Source organism: Saccopteryx leptura, chromosome X (genome assembly GCF_036850995.1).
Source record: "Saccopteryx leptura isolate mSacLep1 chromosome X, mSacLep1_pri_phased_curated, whole genome shotgun sequence".
Lineage (NCBI taxonomy): Eukaryota > Metazoa > Chordata > Mammalia > Chiroptera > Emballonuridae > Saccopteryx > Saccopteryx leptura.
Genome location: NC_089516.1, coordinates 52,649,500 through 52,672,916, shown reverse-complemented (window position 1 = coordinate 52,672,916; position 23,417 = coordinate 52,649,500). Strand labels below are relative to the sequence as shown.

At 35.9% G+C, this 23,417-nt stretch overlaps 1 protein-coding gene across 6 annotated transcripts in view; it reads left to right on the top strand.

Moving 5' to 3' along the window:
* The window catches only part of USP9X (ubiquitin specific peptidase 9 X-linked), a 110,513-nt gene extending 91,743 nt beyond the window's left edge, over nt 1-18,770 (top strand). For 4 of the 6 annotated variants that reach the window (XM_066356963.1, XM_066356965.1, XM_066356962.1 and 1 more), the window contains 12 exons: nt 1,037-1,178; nt 2,489-3,242; nt 3,805-3,928; nt 4,659-4,884; nt 5,402-5,531; nt 8,923-9,108; nt 9,589-9,809; nt 9,902-9,990; nt 14,614-14,770; nt 14,931-15,191; nt 15,627-15,722; nt 17,131-18,770. In XM_066356963.1, the coding sequence (XP_066213060.1) occupies nt 1,037-1,178; nt 2,489-3,242; nt 3,805-3,928; nt 4,659-4,884; nt 5,402-5,531; nt 8,923-9,108; nt 9,589-9,809; nt 9,902-9,990; nt 14,614-14,770; nt 14,931-15,191; nt 15,627-15,722; nt 17,131-17,265 (2,521 nt within the window). In that variant the 3' untranslated portion in view covers nt 17,266-18,770. The remainder of the gene's footprint in view (nt 1-1,036; nt 1,179-2,488; nt 3,243-3,804; nt 3,929-4,658; nt 4,885-5,401; nt 5,532-8,922; nt 9,109-9,588; nt 9,810-9,901; nt 9,991-14,613; nt 14,771-14,930; nt 15,192-15,626; nt 15,723-17,130) is intronic. The other 2 variants (XM_066356967.1, XM_066356966.1) reach the window with 1 other exon arrangement.
* Nucleotides 18,771-23,417: the final 4,647 nt, after the last annotated feature.

Sequence of the window (23,417 nt, the reverse complement as noted above, 5' to 3'; positions counted from 1 at the left end):
AGTTAAGTAGTTGCTGCAGAGACCTCACATTTTATTACAGAATAAAAATTCTATAATATTTACTATCTGGCCTTTTACAGCAAATTTTTTGCTAACTTATCAACTTAGAATGTCCTATTTTTTAACTTGGAATCATAAGATTAACTTTATCTTCTATGAGCTATTCCCTGATTATAGCAGCAATTGACCTAATGCCTACTTCGTATTCCATTCCTGTCACTTACAAATGCTTTTATTTATGTACCTGTCTTTTTTCCCAAAGAATATTGAGAAGCCCTAAATATGAGGGAATGTCTTAAACATTAACTGTCCCACAGTGCTTTTCACATGGAAAGAACTCTCAATATATTTGTTGAATGAATGGATTTGATTGTCGACAATGTGTTCTCCACATCCCATGCTCTGAATTTATGAATGTCTTATCAGAAATCTGAAAATTGCTTTACAGAAAATTGCCGCAAGGTGGCAGTCTGGCTCCAACTCAGATTGCTTATCCTGTATTCATTCATGTGTTCAAACTTGTACCTTTGGTATTTAGTAAGGTTTCCATTAAAGGAAAGGAGGAACATTTTAAAATTCAGTCCATTAATAGTTTAAAATGTCCTTTTCAGAACTTAAATTCATGCTTTGGCATGAATTGCTTTCTAAACTGATGACAGTGGAAGCAGCATGATAAATTATAAAGAGCATAAGCTGTGAAACCAGACAGACCTGGCTTCAGAACACCGTTTCACCTGGTAATCTTTACCGGCTTAACCTTTCTGTGTTCTATTTTCCTCAGCTCTGAAGTGGAGATGGTGATATTTCTCTAGCAGATTTGTCCTGAAGACAAAGAACCTAGTATATACAATGTGTAAACAACCTAATGTAGTGCTCAGCACAGGATAAGTGGCAATAAATGAGTAACTGTCATTTATTAGCAGCATTCTGACTTAATGGGTTTTATGTTATATTATAAATATTGCAGATGTCCATAGCTAAATGTTTAGAAGACTAAGGAATAAATCCTTTTTGATCATTTTTAAAATATTTTTAGATACGAGTGTGAAGAATCTTTCACGACTTTGAATGTAGACATTAGAAATCACCAGAATCTTCTTGATTCTTTGGAACAGTATGTCAAAGGAGATTTATTAGAAGGTGCAAATGCATATCATTGTGAAAAATGCAATAAAAAGGTATGAAGTATCCAGTTTTGTTTATAGTAATTATGATTATTTTAATGGATTTGGAAGAAGTTGATTGTTTTTGTCCTCAAAATTCACCTTTTTACTCCCTACCCTGCTTTGTTATAGTTGTAGCAGAGAGGTAGTTAAGATGGTAACTGATTTAAAGGTTTGTTGGGGGAAAAAGATTGAGTGAAAGTAGTCTCATAGGGCTAGGGAAAACAAGTAAGGAAGGTGAGCCACTTAGAAGCCATATTAGCTTAGTATTACATTCTCTTGTCTGAGTTACAGAAATTTTTCATTCATACTCAACCAGACTGCTGTTGAAATCCTCAAAGCTGTAGAGTTGTGGAATCTATCATTTCATCTCATGTCCAGAGTTACTTGTGAAGACCAAGAAGTTCTCTAAAATTGTTAATTACTTTATTCAGCCATATAAGATTTCTCCTACCACTTTGTTTTTTCATACCACTTGGATCAGATTTTTAGATCATCTACCTGATTAGTTTTTATCTGTGGGCACATAGCTTTTTTTTTTTTTTTTTTTTTTTTTTGGAGAGACACTTCACACATGCACACGTGCAGTAAATAATGTGTGTCTTTTTGGGCTCCCGAATGCTCTCACATCGAGCTCACCTATGTGTTTTTTGTTTGTTCTTTTTTGGGTTTGGTTTTTTTTTTTTCCTGTTTGTTTTTTTTTTACCATATATACCACTTAGAGAGGCATTAAAGTCTAATGCTTGAGGGAGAGTTATAAAGCCGAACTGCCTGCCACCCATAGCTCTGAAATTTGAGGCATTTAATCTCTGCGAGTCCTAGCCTTCATCCTTAAGCTGTTGAGAGGGTTGTGAGGATTGAATGTGTTGCCATTTGGGCAGCACCTAGTATATTACTTGGTACCTAATAACCAATAAATATTAGTTGCTATTATGTTTCTTCAGTTAACTCATAGAAAACTACACCTTCATTAGAGTAATGGTATCAGACAAATACAGTAATAATGGTTAATTAACAACAATATAGAAACCAGACAGCAAGTAATGTCTATTTTAGTAGTTTTTGCAATTTATAATAAACGGCATCAGCTGTTTCCATATTAGTTTTAGTTCATATTTTTAAAACTAGTACCTGTGGTAGAATTACCTTGATTCTGTTCTTTATCATGTATTTGTTTATACATAAAATTTCAGATTAGTCTTAAGAAAAATTGCTAATGTTACTCCGATAAATTCAATTTAAAAAGAGAACTTAATACAGTTTTGAAGTTTTTTGAGTGGATTGATTATAAGAGAGCATCTAGTAACTTGCTCTGTTTATTTTAGGTTGATACTGTAAAGCGCTTGCTAATTAAAAAATTACCTCCTGTTCTTGCTATTCAACTAAAACGATTCGACTATGACTGGGAAAGAGAATGTGCCATCAAGTTCAATGATTATTTTGAATTTCCTCGAGAGCTGGACATGGAACCTTACACAGTTGCAGGTGTTGCAAAGCTGGAAGGAGATAATGTAAACCCAGAGAGTCAGTTGATACAACAGAATGAGCAGTCTGAAAGTGAGACAGCAGGGAGCACGAAATACAGACTTGTTGGTGTGCTTGTACACAGTGGTCAAGCAAGTGGGGGACATTATTATTCTTATATCATTCAAAGGAATGGTGTAGATGGTGAGAGAAATCGCTGGTATAAATTTGATGATGGAGATGTAACAGAGTGTAAAATGGATGATGATGAAGAAATGAAAAACCAGTGTTTTGGTGGAGAGTACATGGGAGAAGTTTTTGATCATATGATGAAGCGTATGTCATACAGACGCCAGAAAAGGTGGTGGAATGCTTACATACTTTTTTATGAGCGATTGGACACAATAGACCAATGTGATGAGTTGGCAAGATATATATCAGAGCTTGCTGTCGCCACAAGACCCCATCAGATTGTTATGCCATCAGCCATTGAGAGAAGTGTACGGAAACAGAATGTGCAGTTCATGCATAACAGAATGCAGTACAGTTTGGAATATTTTCAGTTTATGAAAAAACTGCTTACATGTAATAGCATTTACTTAAATCCTCCTCCAGGTAAGTATCAAATTTAGCTTCTTAATTTTAAGGTATAACTCTTTATTTGCAGAATTTCCTAGCAAGCATTAGATGTTTGGTGCTTTACATTTGGTAGTTTTAAAAGTCTTATTTCAGAAGACTTGCCTTTGAGTGGTGTTTATTATCTTGCTATTTGAAAACAAGAGCTTTTGTTTATTAAAATAATTTGTTTTTGACTCGAACATTAGTTGGAAATGTGCTTTAGGACAGTGTGTTTCAATTGCCAGTCCACAGTCTAGTACCGGTGCACCAGAAATTTCATGCCAGTCTACAAAAGAGTTAACCACCCTGATGTGTGAAGATTACGGACCCAATGAATACAGACTATTATTTTCATACAGTATCAGGGTGGCTTACTGTTTTGTGGACCAGCACCAGTCTACGGACCGGCAGTTGAAAACTACTGCTTTAGAGAGCTACTAAGAATTACTTCATGGGTAGCCTAAACGTTAGGACTTCATGGTGGAAATATGAACATGTTTGAAAATGGGGTATGGACATAGAAAATTGTTTGATTTTTATGTCTGCATTTTATTTATAGGACAAGATCACCTGTTGCCTGAAGCAGAAGAAATCACTATGATTAGCATCCAGCTTGCAGCTAGGTTCCTCTTTACTACAGGATTTCACACCAAGAAAGTAGTCCGTGGCTCTGCCAGTGATTGGTACATTGCTTTGGATTTTCATTCCTATTATACTAGCATTTAGTTTGATTCTTTCATATTCTGCTTTATTTTTTCTTTCATATACTGCTTTATTTTTATTTTTTCCAAACCATGGTAATCTTGTTTCAGGTTTGGAATGCAGAATTAAAATCTCTTGGTAGCAAAAGGGAGAGAAATCATATTAAAATAATTATTTACAGTAGATTAAATATGGCCTTTTATTTTTCAAAAGCCCGTTTCACTGTCGATTTTTTTTTTAATCTTTGACATCCCTGTTCAAAAGATTGCAGGATGGTAGTTTAAAAGTTTATAGTATTTTATCAAGCAACAACTACATTTTAGCTTCCCTCTAGACTAAATACTGCCATTGTAAAGGGGTAAAAAATTTTAACAAATTTCCTATGTTTCTAATTGTGGATGTTATAATATCTTGATTTAACTTTTTCTTCTTATATCCAGTGATAAGATGTTTGGGGGGTGCATTGTTTTGTCATTGAACCTAGGGAGAGTTTTGTAGTAGATTTATAGAGAAGTATACAAGAGTTTGTCTGTTTTGTCACTCTGAGAATAGACTGTGTCATCGTATTTGGTTTTCAGTTTAATATTAGTACTAGAAGTAACTTCCAGTAGTAAAATGTTTTTGGTTTTTATTTAGGTTATAGAGACCCACCCTGTACGATAGGAAACGTTACTGAATTGATGTTCATAGATTTGTTTTGTTTTGTCATAGGTATGATGCATTGTGCATTCTTCTTCGTCACAGCAAGAATGTACGTTTTTGGTTTGCTCATAATGTCCTTTTTAATGTTTCAAATCGCTTTTCTGAATACCTGTTGGAGTGCCCTAGTGCAGAAGTGAGGGGTGCATTTGCAAAACTTATAGTTTTTATTGCACATTTTTCCTTGCAAGATGGGCCGTGTCCTTCGCCTTTTGCATCTCCTGGACCTTCTAGTCAGGTAATTGCCCAATTTTTTTCTAATGATTAAGTGTTTATAAATAAATTGTTTCCCGGAAGTTGAAGTCACAAATATATGGGTATCTGTTTTATGTTTACCTAATAAACATGTACGCATGCACGCACAACATGCAATCTGATGTCTGTGGGTTCCATTAAAAGTACTACCTCACAGCACAAATAGTGATTATTGGCTCTTTAAAAACTGGAATTTTCTTTGTTGATTCATTTACATGAACTGGCTTAATTGTACACTCACTGTTGCATAGATTTTTTTTAAAGATTTTTTTAATACCTTTCTTTATAATTAGAATAGTGTGAAGGCTTTATTATGAAATCTACCTTGGGTCTTCATATTCTCTTTTCTAACTAGCAAACCCTTTTAATCACTTTTGTCATCAGTCCTTCCAGGAACTTCTGCCTGTATTTAACATATATGTGCATGTTCTTTTATGTAAATAGAATTATATCATACCTGACCTTGTTTCTAGAAACAGCTAATGTTTTATCCTTTACAGGCTTATGACAACTTAAGCCTGAGCGATCACTTACTAAGAGCAGTACTAAATCTCTTGAGAAGGGAAGTTTCAGAGCATGGGCGTCACTTACAGCAATATTTCAACTTGTTTGTAATGTATGCCAATTTAGGTAAGTATTTAAGTTTTCATAATTCTATTTAAATGTATTAAATGGTGAAGTCATTTGAGTCAAGTGATAAGATATAAACTAATCTAAAATAGAAACAATATTCCATAAAACCTATTGTGGGTTTTATCTGTAACATTTTTTTCTTCACTGCACTTTTCAACTTTTATAGTTATGTATGTGTCTTAACTCTGTAGTAGACACAGGTCAGAATCTTTGTGTCTTAATCATATTTTTATCTCCTAAAGTGGTGGTGCCACATCTGTTTGGTTTTTGAAAATTCTGATTCCTAGACCTTATCTCAACCAGCTGAATTAGAATTCTCAAAGCTAGCACACAAACTCCACATTTCAGAAGGTCCCCAGATGGTTGTTACATACTCACCAAGTTTGGGTAAAGGACTTGTTTGTACATAAGTTTTTGTTAAACTAACTTAAAATTAAGGATAATATAAATATTCTCTTGAACTACCCTGTTTATATGTTATTACCTCTGTATAACAACCCTCTCCTAAAAATAACCTTCCTAACATCACCTGATAATATTCTTTCATTTATTCTGTACTACTTCTCTTGAAAGTATGCTATACTTAGTGTCTTATACTTATTCTGTTTTTGATAATGTTCAGATTTTTTGTGTTTTCCCCCGACTAGATTGCAAAGATCTGAGCTTTGCACAGTAGCACTTGGTAAATGTTTATTGAATGAAATAAATGGGGCCTGACCAGGCAGTGGAGCAGTGGATAGAGCGTTGGACTGGGATGCAGAGGACCCAGGTTCAAGACCCCAGGTCGCCAGCTTGAACCCAAGGTCGCTGGGTCCAACAAGGGGTTACTCGGTCTGCTGAAGGCCCGTGGTCAAGGCACATATGAGAAAGCAATCAATGAACAACTAAGGTGTTGCAACGCGCAATGAAAAACTAATGATTGATGCTTCACATCTCTCTCCATTCCTGTCTGTCTGTCCCTGTCTATCGCTCTCTCTGTAATAAATAAATAAATAAATAGGTAGGTAGGTAGGTAGGTAGGTAGTTAGGAATATCATCAAAAATCCTTCTATTGTCATTTTGATCTTTGTTAATTGGCTGGTGGGGGTAAATTGATTGAACATTTTAAAATAATATATCAATCAGTTGTTAACACAAAATTTAAAAAATATATTTTTAGGCCCTTATATCAAAAATTATGTTCTATACCCAAACATCCCTGTTATTATTCTAGGTTTTTTTGTGTGTGAACTTAACTAATCACCAAATGATCTGTGCTCCTTTTAACATTGTATTTCCTGTTTCTGTAGTTTGTTGTATTTTCTCTTACTTTTCATATTGGAAATGTTTGGTTGTTTGCAGTTGAGAAGGAAGAAAAGACAGGCATACTTGGAATTTGTATTTCAGACTTAGAAATACCAAATTTAACAACCAAATTTAGGCATTCACAAAAAAACTATTTTGTTTAACTTTTTACATCATTGCTCTATAATAAAACCTAATTTAAATTTCCCTGTTAAAAAACACAAATCTGTAAAGTTTAATATGAAATCCTAAGATCAGATATGCTTTGGGGTTCTGATTGTTTGGATTTAAGAAAGGCAAGGCAGTGCATATGACCTGCATTATGTAACATCCCTATAGCAGGGGTCAAGACAGCATCTTTATCACACACATTAATATTTCTACAGTTAAACATGAATATTCACACTGAGAGGGAATAAATGAACACTGTAAATAGCCTCTTGTCAGTTCAGGCCAGATTTTTTCCCCACCAAACATATTTTGACACTATGTATGTATGTATGAATATATTTAGAGACAGAGAGAGGGACAGACAGGAAGGGAGAGAGATGAGAAGCATCAATTCTTTGTTGCGACACCTTAGTTGTTGATTGATTGCTTTCTCATATGTCCCTTGACCGGGGGGGCTACTGCAGACTGAGTGACCCCTTGCTCAAGCCAGTGACCCTGGGCTCAAGCTGGCAACCTCGGGGTTTCAAACCTGGGTCCTCCACGTCCCAGTCCAACACTCTATCCACTGTGCCACTGCCTGATCAGGCGACACTTGTATTTATAAAAGCTTTCAAACCTCAGGATTTCAGAGAAGGGATTGTAGACCTGTATTTGTTATACTTGGAACATGGCATAAATAAGAGTCTGTTGCCTAATAGGTCATAGAAGCAAATAAAATGATAATTGCCAAAAAAAGTATGCTAATGACTAGAATAAGGAAAATATAGAGTGATATGGAAGTATATCATAGAAGGGGTACCTGACCAGGTTTGAGAGTTTGGGGGATTTAAATGGAGAAGTTAATGTAAGAACTGGTTGGTTGAATTTTCCATCCAGAGTGAACAGCTGATGCAGAGACTTGGCATAAACTCAGCATGGCTTGGAGAAAATCAAAATTACTCAGTTCAATTAAACATGATGTAAGGTGGGGATGGCAGGTCTTGTGTGAGGGATTCTGGACTTTATCCTTAGGGCGTTGATGAACCAATTGCAGAATTTTGAATAGACAAACTTTCTAGAAAGATCACTCTGGCTCTATAGTATGGAATGAATTACAGGAGACTAAGGCCAGAGATTATTAAAATAATCTACAGTGATGGGTATACAATATAATCAACAGTTCAAATGCTATAGAGATGTTTGCCTGAAACCTATGTACTCTTTTTGTATTTTTCTGAAGCTGGAAATGGGGAGAGACAGTCAGACAGACTCCCGCATGCGCCCGACCAGGATCCACCTGGCATGCCCGCTAGGGCACAATGTTCTGCCCCTCTGGGGCATTGCTCCGTTGCAACCGGAGCCATTCTAGCACCTGAGGCGGAGGCTATGGAGCCATCCTCAGTTCCCGTGCCAACTTTGCTCCAGTGGAGCCTTGGCTGTGGGAGGGGAAGAGAGAGAGAGAAGGAAGAGGGGAAGGGTGGAGAAGCAGATGGTTGTTTCTCCTGTGTGCTCTGACAGGGAATCGAACCCGGAACTTCCACATGCTGGGCCAATACTCAACCACTGAGCTCGCTGGCCAGGGCCTATTTAATTTTTTAAGGGACAAATGAAGTAGGACTTATAATTAGACCACAGAGAAGTAGAAAGAAAATGAGAGGGGAATCCAAGATGGAGGAAGTGATTACAGTTTGTTTTTATCATCTTACCTAACAGTGAGGTTTGCTGTCAAAGCTAGGCTGTAGAAGAAGTGTTCATCTTTATGTCAAGTGCATTTGGAAAGTCATGGCTACTGTTAAACCATTTTAATACTTAAATCCAATAGTATTCAGTAGATTTTCTATTCTGGTTAAATATTTTAGGTAACTATAGTATTATGAAATCCATACTGTCTTAATTCATTATATATATACTCATATATAATTCTTCTCCCTTTTTTTCCTCTTCTTCATTATAGGTGTGGCAGAGAAGACACAGCTTCTAAAATTGAGTGTTCCTGCCACCTTTATGCTTGTGTCTTTAGATGAAGGCCCAGGTCCTCCAATCAAATATCAGTATGCTGAATTAGGGAAATTATACTCAGTAGTGTCACAGCTGATCCGCTGTTGCAATGTCTCGTCAAGAATGCAGTCTTCAATCAATGGTAGGGCGAATACTCCATTCTTTACAGTGGTTTTAAAATGCTACTGTACCTGATTGAAAGTAATTCTGAAGATGTTTAAACACAAAACAAGATTCTTAAGGTTTATACTGGGGGTTTTTTGTTTGTTTGTTTAAGTGAGAGGAGGGGAGATAAGACTTTGCATGCACCCCAACCGGGATACACTCGGCAATCCCCATCTCAGGCGAGGCCGATGCTCAGACCAATCAAGCCACTGGCTGCGAGAGGGCAAGGGAGAGAGAAGCAGATGCTTGCTTCTTGTGTGTGCCCTGACCAGGAACTGAATTTGGGATGTCTGCATGCTGGGATGACACTCTGTTGTTCATTGATCCAGCTGGCCAGGGCCTGTACTGTTTTTCTAAGATAAAAAATCCGTAAGTTGTTTTGTATGCTGGGAGCTATGTATTATTCTGAAAGAAGCCTATTAGTTTTTCACTGATGACACATCTGTATTCTATCTAGGTAATCCTCCTCTTCCCAATCCTTTTGGTGATCCTAATTTATCACAACCTATAATGCCAATTCAGCAGAACGTGGCAGACATTTTATTTGTGAGAACAAGTTATGTAAAGAAAATCATTGAGGATTGCAGTAACTCAGAGGAAACTGTCAAATTGCTTCGTTTTTGCTGCTGGGAGAATCCTCAATTCTCATCTACTGTCCTCAGTGAACTTCTCTGGCAGGTGGTTAAAGCAAAATAAACATTCATATATCTCCATAATTTGATTTGTTACTCCTTTAAATATGTTATTCACTATGCCTTACCTTTTTTTAGGTTGCATATTCCTACACTTATGAGCTCCGTCCCTATTTGGATCTGCTTTTGCAAATCTTACTGATTGAGGACTCCTGGCAGACTCACAGGTAAAGACAGATGCTTTTCTGTTACTTGCCCAGCTTTTAGACTAACTGAACTTGCTTTGCTAGTCAGCACGTATTTTTTAAACCTCGGAGATTATCTTAAACAAAAACTTAAAACAAGAATGAATTAAAAGTTCTACAATTTTATTTTATTTATATTTTAATTTCATTAATAATGCTCTCAAGTGGTTGGCATTAAACTTAAACTATATAGGTGGGTACATTCCTTATCGAGGTTGCACCTGCATGTGGTATTTTGTGGAAGAGCCACACTCAAGGGGCCAAAGAGCCACTTGTGGCTCGCGAGCTGTAGTTTGCCGACCAGGACTCCAGGCTAGCCTGACAAGATGGTGGCGCAGTGGATAGAGAATGGACTTGGAGCACTGAGGACCCAGGTTCGAAACCCCTAGGTCTTGAGCATGGGTTTATCTGGCTTAGCCGAGAGGTCACCAGTTTGAGAGAAGGATCATAGACTTGAGTGCACAGGTTGCTGGCTTGAAGGCCAAGGTCACTGACTCCGCTAGAGCCACCCAGTCAAGGCACATGTGAGAAGCAGTCAGTGAACAATCAAAAAGTGCTGCAACTACAAGTTGATTTTTCTCATTTCTCTCTCTCTCACCCACTTCAAAATAATAATAATAATAATGTCCTAGGCTTATTTTAATATTAGATTATTAGAAACATGATATAACATTTGGTTATATAAAAAATAATAGGTAAGTACAGTCAGTTCCCATTACTCATGGTAGTTTACGTTCTATAAAAGTCACCCCAACCTCTGAAATGAGCAATTATGAAAGCATTGCTCCTAGGGGACATACAGGGTTAGGTTTCTGTTAGCCCTTAGTTATATTTTTGTCAACCAGTCAATATGTAACCTTTTTAAAATATGTCTCTTTAAAGACATCTTTATTTAATATATATTGCTGACTTGTTAACATTTAACTCACAATAATTCATGTCTGAACAAACTTTATCTAGCACATGTATCTTCTCTGCAAAACCTTCTTGGGCCTGACCAGGCGGTGGCGCAGTGGATAGAGCGTCAGACTGGGATGCGGAGGACCCAGGTTCGAGATCCTGAGGTCGCCAGCTTGAGTGCGGGCTCATCTGGTTTGAGCAAAGCTCACCAACTTGGACCCAAGGTTGCTGGCTTGAGCAAGGGGTTACTCAGTCTGCTGAAGGCCCACGGTCAAGGCACATATGAGAAAGCAATCAATGAACAACTAAGGTGTTGCAAGGAAAAACTGATAATCGATGCTTCTCTCTCCGTTCCTATCTGTCCATCTCTCTGACTCTGTCTCTGGGGGAAAAAAAAACAAAAAACAAAAACCTTCTTGGGCTTAGGAACACTAGATTGCACTTCAACATTCAACAATACACATTTTGGGGCCATTTTAAACAGTGAAATCAACAAAGATATGGGAAAAATATCACTTAAATAGACAGCAAAAAGTATGCTTGTTTACACTGTGAGCTAAAACAAGGCAGTGCCCCTTTATTCCACTTCAGCTGGGAATATGTTTTTGGTGACTCAGATTTTTTGCCACTCTGCTTATGACCTCTAAAGTGCAAGTGTCATTTGTTCCTTTTTCTGTTAGAAATAAAGTTCAGCGAGTAGGCAAAGTTGCCAATATGGAATACATGAATAATGAACATCAACTCTAATTAGTTTTTTAGTATATGAAAGGATTAGAGGTTTTTTGTTTGTTTGTTTGTTTTTTAAAGAGCTGTTATTTCAGATTGCTTCTCAAACTTCCTCCAGAATTCTTCTATTTGGTTTTTTACCAATAAAGGCTAAATATATCATCTCTAATACCAAGAGTTACACAGTAATGGTGAACTGTGCAATTACTTGACAGCTCTGCCAGATTTTATAAATTCCCTACCCACATGGGCAATAGTATAAGTTTCTTTTTGGAAACAGTTCAATTCAAAGTCTGTATAACAGACTGCCTCCCATATGTCAGCATAATTAAGACAATCTTGAAAACAGGTTCTATAACAACAAAATGCTTAAAAAGAAGTTATAATCTTAAGTCTTAATGGGGATTGCAAATGGCAGAATTCATTAATTCATTTTTTCAAATTATCTCCAAAATTATTGTCATAGATTTCAAATAGTTTAATTAATGTTATAAAAATGACATTAAACTAGAATCAATTTTTATGATACATAAAATTTAGTGGTTCCAAAACTATTGTTGTTTATTTTGAGCACTATCTAGTACCTTTGTCAATATGATCAAAGGATTCGAAACTTCTTGAGTTGGTTTTAATGAAATCCAATTTTTACTATATTCTTTTAAAATTATTGTAAGCATTTATGGCTTTAAGCCAATTTGTCACATCTTGGCTCTCTTGTTTCATTACATCAAGTGATTGTGGTAAAAAGCACATGTGCTGGACTAAACCTAGGAAATTAACTTTATATGAGATTAGTAAAATGTGGTTATTGGGGATCACTGGTCTAACCTTGAAAATAATTTTCTCAGAGTGAGCTTTTTAAGTTCATTTAGTAAGTAGTGTTCAAATATTTATGAAGCATGTGCCATGTGCCTGGCACTACTAGGCATTGGGAAACAAGGCCGGCAAAGATAAACTTGATAAAAATGGCATTTGAAAGCAGTTAATACTAATGGGAAGAAAACATGGCATGGCAGAAATAATGGCTTAACACTATTATCACTCAATAAAACTGAAGGTTAACAAGATAAAAAAAGAAAAACAATAAAAAATACACTGTAGTGTTTCAGATTAAACAGCAAGAACCCTGTACGTGGTTATTTGTTCTGAAACGATTAAATTTTGCAAAATGGCTGAAGTCATGATTTCCAAACAAAATAGATTTATGAATGTGTGTAATACCAAAAAAAATTCTTGCATTTTGATTTGGAACATTAAAGTATATGGTGATATATGGTGTACATGAGATATTTTTAAATTATAGACTGTACTGGTAATGTTTCTATATTGAGAAAAAATTCACCATTTTAACCATTTTAAATTATACAATTTAATGGCTTTTAGTACATTCACCATGTTGTGCAACCATTAACACTAATTCCACAATACTTTCATCACCCCAAAAGGAAACCCTATACCCAATTAGTAGTCACTCCCTATTCCTCCTATCCCCTGTGAACCACTTATCTGCTTTCTGTTTCTATGGATTTACCTATCCATAGGCAGAATATCCAGGATTTGCCTGGATACTTCATATAAGTGGAATCATACAATTGTTCTTCTGTGACTGGCTTATTTTCTTAGCATAATGTTTTTAGGTTCACCCATGTTGGGGCACAAATCAATGTTTCATTCCTTTTTGTGGCTGAAATAATATTCCACTGTATGGGCACACCACATTTTGTTTATGAATTGTCCATTGATGAACATTAGGGTGTTTTCCACCTTTGGGCTGTGGTGAATAATGCTGCTGTGAACATTTGTGTTCAAGATTTTTGCTTTTTAAACACCTGTGTTTAATTCTCTTGAATATATGTACCTTGGAGTAGAATTACAAGCAGGCTCTTTTTTTTATTGTTTTAAGTCTTTTTTTTTTATTATAAAATATAACAAAATTTGTCATTTTTAAATTGTGTAGTTTGGTGGCACTGATTACATTCGGTGTTGTGTTACTGTCATCACTATCCATCTTTGGAACTATTTTATTATCCCAAACTGAAACTATAACCATTAAGTAATAACTTTTCATTCCTTGCTCCCCTTACCTTCCAGTAATCACTCACTATTCTTTGACTAACATTTTTGCCCCAGTCTTTTTTTTAAGTTGCTTATTTAGGGGAGAGAACAAAAAATCATTGACTATGTTATTTTGCTGTAATTCTGCAGGAGTTGACATCATCCATTGTCTATGAATCGGCCAAATTGTAGTATTGCTGGTGAAAATTGCTTTACCTGCCATGTATTCTCATTAAAATACAAGTTGATTCTATACTTCCAAATTATATCACTGTTTCATAGTCACTGGATCTAACTTACCTTCAGAAATGCAGTTTTATAAAAGGAACTGACCTCAAGCAAATTTTTAAGTACAGCAGTGATAAACTTAAGTTTTAGTTTGCATTACAGTGGTACCTTGAGATACAAATTTAATTCATTCTGTAATCGAGTTTGTAAGTCAGTCAACTCATATATCAAACTGCCAATACTGGACCCGTGCGCCAACGCTTTAACTAGCGGCAGCTTCCCGAATCATGACTCATATCTCGGAATTTCGCTCAGATCTCGAACAAAAATAAAGACTGAGTCGCAGCTTGTATCTTAAAAAATTTGTATGTTGGTCTGTTCATATCTCAAGGTACCACTATATTACTCTTAGTGTCACTTCTGATCATGTATTTGAATGACATACATAGCAATATCATTTTAGATTGGTAATAAGTTGGTAAGAGCACAGACTATTAGGTGGCCATATGACCTTGGGCAAGCTGTTGAACCTCTCTGTATCCATTTTCTCATCTGTTCAAGGATTTGATAACTACCTGCTATCTAGTTTTACTTTACATGAGTCGTGCATAGTAGGTCGCACGTAGTAGGCCCTCAATAAGTGTTAGCTGTTATTTCATTTTTGAAGTTTTTATTTTATATCTGGGTCTCTTTCAGAATTCATAATGCACTTAAAGGAATTCCAGATGACCGAGATGGGCTGTTTGACACAATCCAGCGCTCTAAGAATCATTATCAAAAAAGAGCATACCAGTGTATAAAATGTATGGTGGCTCTCTTTAGTAATTGTCCTGTTGCTTACCAGATTTTGCAGGTGAGGGTTTTTTTTCTTATAATTCTATAGAAATCTGAATCAAAATTAAGGAATCTATTTTAAAAGAATAGAATTTTGAGAAATTGGAGTTGTGATTTTAAGTTAACTTTGAAAAATATTCTGAAACCTTTTGCATATGTAATTTTATTTTCTTTTGAAGGGCAACGGAGATCTTAAAAGAAAGTGGACCTGGGCAGTGGAATGGCTTGGAGACGAACTTGAAAGACGACCATACACTGGCAACCCTCAATATACATACAACAATTGGTCTCCTCCAGTGCAAAGCAATGAAACGTCAAATGGTTATTTCTTGGAGAGATCACATAGTGCTAGGATGACACTTGCAAAAGCTTGTGAACTCTGTCCAGAGGAGGTAAAAAAAGCCACCAGTGTGCAGCAGATAGAAATGGAAGAAAGCAAAGTAATTCTTTATTTTATAGGCCAGTGTTTATATATTAATGATAATGTAAAAAAATAATATTGAGGTTGTATTTGCTTTTAATGATTACCAAATGTTGAGGTTGTGTTTGTTTTGAATGATTACTACATGTAGTCTTAAGTATTTGAGAGAGCATTCTTCTAGAGAAGTTTCTGTAAAATTGCCTGAAATGTAGTGTTTCTACAAACCCAAATTGGGGGGGTTGTTGTTTGGGTTTTGGGGAGAGTTTTTTGGGGTGGGGGGAGTTTTAGTTGCTTTAACTTATATATCTGCAGTAAAAAAAAAGTTACTAGTGTGTCAGTTTTATCGATTTTTAAACGATACAGCAATAAAGTAATTTATTTCAAATAGAAAAAAAAATAAAAAATTAAACAGAAATTGCCTGCATAATTTTTTTCTTCAAATATTTAAAATTAGGAGCCAGATGACCAAGATGCCCCAGATGAGCATGAGTCGCCTCCGCCTGAAGATGCCCCATTGTACCCCCATTCACCTGGATCTCAGTATCAACAGGTAAATAGGAGCCATTTTGTGTTTTTTACCCTAGAGCCAAATTTTATGCTATATTTAAAGGATGGCTAAATTTTTTTCTTGTGAATGTAAAGTACTTCAAGGATTATCTAGACTAGTTTTGGGGGTGTAATCAAATGAGGAATGGTTGAAGTAGAGTCATGATGTAGTATGTTTGAACTTAGCTCTCAGGTGTTTTTCTGGTCAAATAGGTGCCCCCCCCTTTTAGTCATAGTGAAAATTGGTAAAACTGATGATAATCCATGTCAACATAAAATGATAGGCAGTGTTTAGTACAAAGGATTATGACATTTTTTGTTAGTCTTAGTCTGCAAATGGATTCTTAAGACATTAAGATACAGCAATAAAGTAAGAATTTCTTGGTTACTTAGCCTAAACAGGACTTCAATGACAGAAAAATCATTCAGAAAAAATCAAGGATTTGACCAAGTTCCATAAAATCAATAAAATTAAGGTGAAGGGCTTCTCCTTCTAAAACCCAAATGTGACTAATTTAGATCCTCTGAGGCAGTGGAAGTCAAACTGAAACAAGCATCAAAATCCCCTGGGGGGCTTGTTATAGCCCAGAGTGCTGGGTCTCACCCAGAGTTTCTGATTCAGTTGGTCTGGGTGGGACCTGAAAATACATTGTTTGAACAAGTTCCCAGGTGATGCTGCTGCTAGTCTAGGAACCATTCTTATATTTCAGGGTAGAAATAGAAGCATGGTGAATAGTTAAAAATGCCTATTTGACATTTATTTTCATAATACAAATTACAGGAAGTAAATCCAAAAATCTTCTTGGTTTGGTGGTGGTAATGTACAGAAGGAGGGCTTGTAGGGTTAAATCCATACGGAGAAAAGTTCCTTACCTCAGTCCTGAGAAAGCTCAGTTATTAATTATGCCTTGTTTAGTACATTAGCTTCTTCCACATTGTTTTGCTTTCATTAACATCATTCAGTGTTCAGAGTTATTGCTCACAGAGATCTCATGTGATTAGTCCATTAGATTTAGCATATGGAAGCTTCGAGGTGCTTGGAAGAGTCAGAATAGATGTGTTCTGGCTCACAAGTAATTTTTTGTGAATATTTTGCCCACAAGCAATAATGGGCTGTAGATTTCTTGTTTGCCAGACTCGGATCTAAATGATTTTTGGCACTAAAAATCACTGTCTACAGATTTATACAGACGTGCATTGCTCTTATTTGGGGCTTTGGAGTTTGCATTTAGGCTAGCTTTACTATTTCAGATTTTTTTAAAACCATTAGGCCAAGCATTTTTATGCTTTGTTAAGTCCCAGTAATAAAGGAAGTGTTTACATTTCCACAAACTTCAGCCCATGATTATAAAGTTTAAGATATTATTAATAGAGAAAAAATTTTAACATGCCTATCTCTTCTTCTCTCCAAGAATAACCATGTGCATGGACAGCCGTATACAGGCCCAGCAGCACATCACATGAACAACCCTCAGAGAACTGGCCAACGAGCACAAGAAAATTATGAAGGCAGTGAAGAAGTATCCCCACCTCAGACGAAGGATTAGTGAAATGCACATAAATTAACTGGTTCCATCAAGACTGTGCACCCAGGCCTTACAGTCCAACCTTTTTCTGTGTCTGGCTAATATTTAAAACCTAAAAAAAAAACAAAAAAAAAACAAAAAAAAAAACTATTCCTAATCAACATGGAGTGGAGAGTTTATTCACTGTCTTATCTGCAGAAATTTGCTGTCCATATATAACCCGCCTGCAGTGGAAAGTGTATAGTGTTTTGTAATAAATGGCCTGATGCTAATGTGTAAATGGCAAAGGTGTATATAGTATATTAATGTTTGACTGTTAATTCTTAAGCAAGAAACTTTTTTCTTGATGAGACTCACAGATCTACGGAAACGACAAAGTTAATTTTCTTGTTATACCCATTGCACTCTGCAGCCAGTGTTGCCTGCCTCACGGCAGTTGGATCAACTCCCTTACAAAAACAAAAAATAAACCAACAGCAACAAAACAGAGTCTATCCATGTCAACCACACCAATAGTTTCATGTTAATTCTTTGCCACTGGAGTCGGTTTTATTATGATCAGTGTAAGGCTGGTAACTTTTAAATTATTTGGTTGATGTGGGAAAATGGTGATATAACATTGTTTCTAGATCTTTTTCATTGCCTTTTTATTCTGATACTAGGTTAATCATTTTGAAGCTATAGTTATGCTGTAACATTTAGCATGGCTTCACACCAGGTTAGTGTAGCCAATGAGGAAATAATTACCATAATGACAACAGTTGTCCCAGTGTGACAGCTGTATTGCTCAAGCTTTTCCTTCTTACACCTAGAATATAAAATAGAAAACAAAGGGAGAAATGTGACAAACAGGCGGTTTTCAGTTAGTTTACACATGTTGCTTACATCTAATGTTTGACAGTTCAGTCTTGGTGGGATAAAGAAACTTAGGTATCTGTAACGGGAAATTTAAAAAATTTTAAACAAATATGCAAAAATTTGCTATGCCAGGATGCTTGGAGCCTAATAGAAGAGTGTATTTGGTGTGCTTGTTTTGTTTCTTTGGTAGAGCTTATTAGGTAAATCTTCTAAAACTTTCCTTCTGCTGAATCCCAGTGAAATGGAAGTCCTCAGAATCCCACAGTACTTGGCGTACCACTCACTGCACCAAGATGTCTGGCTGAGTTTCTGCTCAGTCACAGTTTTACTTGAAAGTAAGAATTGTCCTAGCTCCTTTTCCATTATTCAAGAAAAGTTTCATGTTTGAAGCAGGGTCTAATTAAAAAGGAAACTACTGGTTAGTTACTATAATTGAGGTATCATCATTTCCTAATAAACATCTTATTAAAGATAAGAAACTCATCAGTTAATACTGTATTTAAAAGAGAATTGGTAACTTGAATGTGTGTAATTTTTTGGAACCTGTCTAAAAACCAAATACCCCTGCAAACAGATACAGTCCATCCTATTCTATTTAAATATTTTGCTGTTTTATTTTATAGAAATTATTTTGCTGAATTCACAAATAGAATTTGATTTAAGAAGAACTTTTTGTCCTGTGGTGTGTTTTTGTTTTTTTGGTTACTTTTTTTGTCCTTTTTTTTCCCCTTCCTTTCTGAAGGACTGCATATTAAAATTAATTCTGTGCATAGCATGCCTACGCATAACACTGAACTCAGGAGTTCAGTCACATTGAATTTTTGTGCACAGAAATATTTGACCTTTGGCCCTTTACTAAAGATTCAGAATAAACAAGATGTTGACACTGTAAAAGTTTCCTAACAATCAATCTTGTACTTTTTGTATGTTTTTTATATACATGTATATTTAATGAGCACAAGCTTGGTTATATTTTTTAAAGTTCAGTTAACAGGAAAATGTTTTGTCAAAAAAGGCTATAGTTGAAACTGAACAAAGCAGAAACAATTGAGAATTGCTTTATTTTGTGATTAAAGGGGGCAGGTATTTCAGACAAAACTTTGGTTATCTTATTCACTACTCTAGTCAATCTATGCTTCTAGGTTTCTGTAATACTAGAAAATTTTGACACCAGATAGATCCTGTTTTTTGGGTTTTTTTTACCCAAAGTATATTACATCTGCATTTAAGTTTGAATGAAAGTTAGATATGGTTTATAATTCTAATTAGTAATTTTAATTTAAAAGGTTCTCAATTCCAAGCTTCCTTAACATTAAACAAGATAGGCTAACCTTATTTGGACAAGTTGCTATCATTAAACACACTTGTCTCACCATCTGAAAGGTGATTTTTGCATTTCCCACTCCTAAACAAATGTTACTTATTTTAGAAATTTTAATGACCTTTTTAAAAAAAGGCTGTGAATTTTTCTCCTTGGAGGTAGATCCCACCTTGTTTGCTTTCAATTTACAAGTCCCCTTGTGCCAGGTGAGGGCTTGTGAATCATTTTTCTCTCCATCTGAAGAAGAATGGTCTGTGTTGTGACCAGGATCAAGGGAAAGTGAACAGTTATTTTTGTTAGTGCAAATCATTTTCTATATTTAACTCTTAAACGTTAATGTATGACCGGAAGTTTTAAGATGCATGTTGTTATTGTAAGAGCAGCATAGTGGTGACTTTGAGGTCTTTTTCTGAACATAAATGGCACATTTTAAACTCAAGTCTTCAAAGTGCCTAAAGATGATTTAGCCCTCAACTGATTTCTTGAGCCATATATATATTTCCTACTTCAAATCTTTGTTGCGGAATCGCAAGTCTTCCTTTCAAAGAAGTATCCCCAGAATTCTAAATGGCATGATTACTTTATAGAAGACAGTAGAATCTTAAAGACTGAAGATATTTTCATTGTTAATCTGTATGAACAAGGGCATTGCCCTGTTGGATCTAAGTATTTTCGTGCACAACTTGGTAAAAACCATATTGCTGCTGTTTCTAAGCCCTCCACCAACCAAATTTTCATGTTCAGCATTGTAGAGGCAAAAATAAGAACATCATATTTGGGGGTTTTGTCTTTCATTGATTTTTCTCTGATAATCTCCCAACCTTGTGTCTTTTAGCTCTTATGTATACAAATTTAGGATTATTAAGAGGTTTTCTATTTTTTCATGGTTAACTTTTATTAGTGAATGATAACAAGTATTTAATCCTTATAATGATGAGGATCCTTGTTAAAAAGATGAGGATACTTTTTTTTATTTGAGTTACATTTGTAAACAAAAGCAGCAGTCCGAATATTCAAATGACTACAAAATAGTTTTCATTTATTTTTATTTTTTTTTATTTTTATTTTTTGTATTTTTTCATTCTTAACGTTTTCCTGTGAACTCTTTGCTGAATTTTGTGGTTAATTTGGTGGATATATCCTGCCTTATTTAGAATTATAACTGGATAAGAAAATTGCCTTTCCTTATAAGTGCCCAATTTTGGTCTCTAGTTTGAAGGTACAACATACTGCCGAACAAGAAAAACACTCCTCCCAAATTTTTGTGTTAACCAAAAACATTCAGTAGTGGTTTCATAGTAGGGCTCAACAGAAATTGGTCCTGCACCCATGTGAGTGTTTAGTGTTTGAAAATAAGGTTTTGAGTGTGATAATTTACTACAGAAGTGCTAAATGTATTAACTTGCTGCCGATTGTATTTCTGACAATTCATTTGTTTGCAAAATGTAGCACTTTTCCTCCAAATTTGTAGGTGTAAGAGAAAAGGGGGAAAGGTACACCGTGTTTTAAACTTGGAAATGAGTGAAATTTTTACTTTGAAATCCAGATTCCCAAAGGAAATTTCACCACCCAGATCACACACTTCTCAGCCTTTTACAAGCCAAGACTGACTGAAGATTGTCCACAGTTCCTAAGATTTAGCACATATACAAAAATAAAACTTTATAAATTAAATTCCGGTTTTCCCTTTTATTTCTTAAAATAAAAATTCTAAATGGAAGGTAAATTAGAGGTGTAATAGATTTGAACAACTTAAGGGAATTATTTTACGAGTAATTCTGCCCTCTATATTCAAAGCATACTTATACTAAGTTCAAAAATTGAGTTGTGATGTAATTGCTGACTATTCTAAAAATCAAGATTCAGCAAACAGTTTGGTGTTTCAAAGTTTATTTAAATAATGAGCAATAAATCAAGGCACATGTGTTGATGTGAGTTTAGGAAGTGTACATTCTCTAGAAAATTCCATCTGCTCTGCTTTTTAGTATCTGATAAGTTATGTTCCAAAGAAACCTGTTGGTGCTTCCCTACTGCTAAAGAAAAAAATGCCAGATTTTATATATATTTATAAAATAGAGCCAGAAGAGTAATTAACAAACTAGTGTTCAGTTTGGAAAACAAGGAAAATTTACATAGTCACTAGTATTTTTAACTACTTCATTGTAATCATAAGTAGGTAAAAAATGGACCACCTGACGAGTGGTGGCGCAGTAGATAGAATGTCAACCTGGGAAGCTAAGGTCCCAGGTTTGAAGCCCTGATATCTGCTTGAGCACGGGCTCATCCGTCTTGAGCGCAGGGCTGCTTCTTGGTGTGGGATTATTGGAATGATCCCTTGGTTGCTGGCTTGAGCCCAAAGGTTGCTGACTTGAGCAAGGGATCACTCGCTTTGCTGTAACCTCTGGGTCAAGGCGTGTATGAGAAGCAATCAATGAACAACTAAGGTGCTGCAATTACAAGTTGATGCTTCTCATCTTTCTCCCTGTCTCACTAAGAAAAAAACAGACAGTTTTTATATACCTCAAAGTTGAGATTACATAAAAGGTTTGAATACATTTTCTTGAGGGATGTGGTATCAAGGGGAATGTTCTTAAACCACACTAAGAAACATTTCATACCCATATAAAAGTTAAGTTCTTTGCCCGACCTGTGGTGGCGCAGTGAATGGGGCATCAACCTGGGACGCAGAAGTTGCCAGTTCATAACCTGCCCTGTCAACACATATGAGAAGCAACTACTAGTTGACGCTTCCTGCTCCTCCCTCCTTTCTCTAAAATAAGTAAAATCGTTTTTTTAATCAGTTACTTTTAAAAAAGATTTTATTGATTTTTTTTTTTAAAGAAGGGGGAGGAGTGGGCAGCACCAACTCACAGTAGTTGCTTCCCATCTGTGCCTTGAACAGGCAAGCTTGGGTTTTGAACCAGGAACCTCAGCACTCCAGGTCGACACTTGATCCACTGTGCCACAAGTCAGGCAAAAAGCAATTTTTATTTTATTTTTTTTACAGAGACAGAGAGAGGGATAGATAGGAACAGAGAGATGAGAAGCATCAACCATCAGTTTTTCGTTGCAGCACCTTAGTTGTTCATTGATTGCTTTCTCATATGTTCCTTGACCATGGGCCTTCAACTGCTCAAGCCAGTGACCTTCGGTCCAAGCTGGTGAGCTTTTTGCTCAAACCAGATGAGCCCGCGCTCAAGCTGGCGACCTCGGGGTCTCGAACCTGGGTCCTCTGCATCCTAGTCTGTCGCTCTATCCACTGCGCCACCGCCTGGTCAGGCAAAAAAAAGCAATTATTTTAAAGGTATTTCATTTAAATTTACAAAACTGTAGGGTAAAATGGGAATGATTTTAGCTGTCATCTGAAAATGAGATCATCTTGTGTTCTGTCAACATTAGAATATACTGCATTTCATCAAATTAAAGATGCCGTCCAGTATAAGGTGCACCAGTACACAAAACCAACTGACTTTTAAGGATATTAAAATGTGAGGAATCCCATTTTGTAGTAATCCATGCCATCATGGCAAATACTTTTTAAAAAATATTTCATTCTGGGCTTTTCTCTCATTGCTCATTTTTTAAATTAATATAGTGGAATACAGAGACCCTATTTTTATGTGTAATTAGTAACAAAACTGGCTAGTTCACAAGTGCTTGATGGAACTGAATCTTTGAGAAGTCTTCGAACTGTTAATGGAGTACCCTATATAAGGTGTCCTCTTGAGACCTGTGTTGAGGCCTCCAGTTTTCACATACATTACCAGTAAGACACCAAGTAGACTTTCCGGGTCCACCAGAAAGTGGAGCTGCCCCAACTTTTGCCTGTCATAACGTTAGGAGCATATAGCAACTGGCTTCTTTGCCCTTCCCACCACTACTTTCCCTCCCCAAAGGTATAGAGACCACCTTGCAAGATAAGAATTTTCTATGGTCGGGAAACATACAAGAACAGATCAATGTTTCTGTCTCTCAGATCAATAAATTTTAAAAA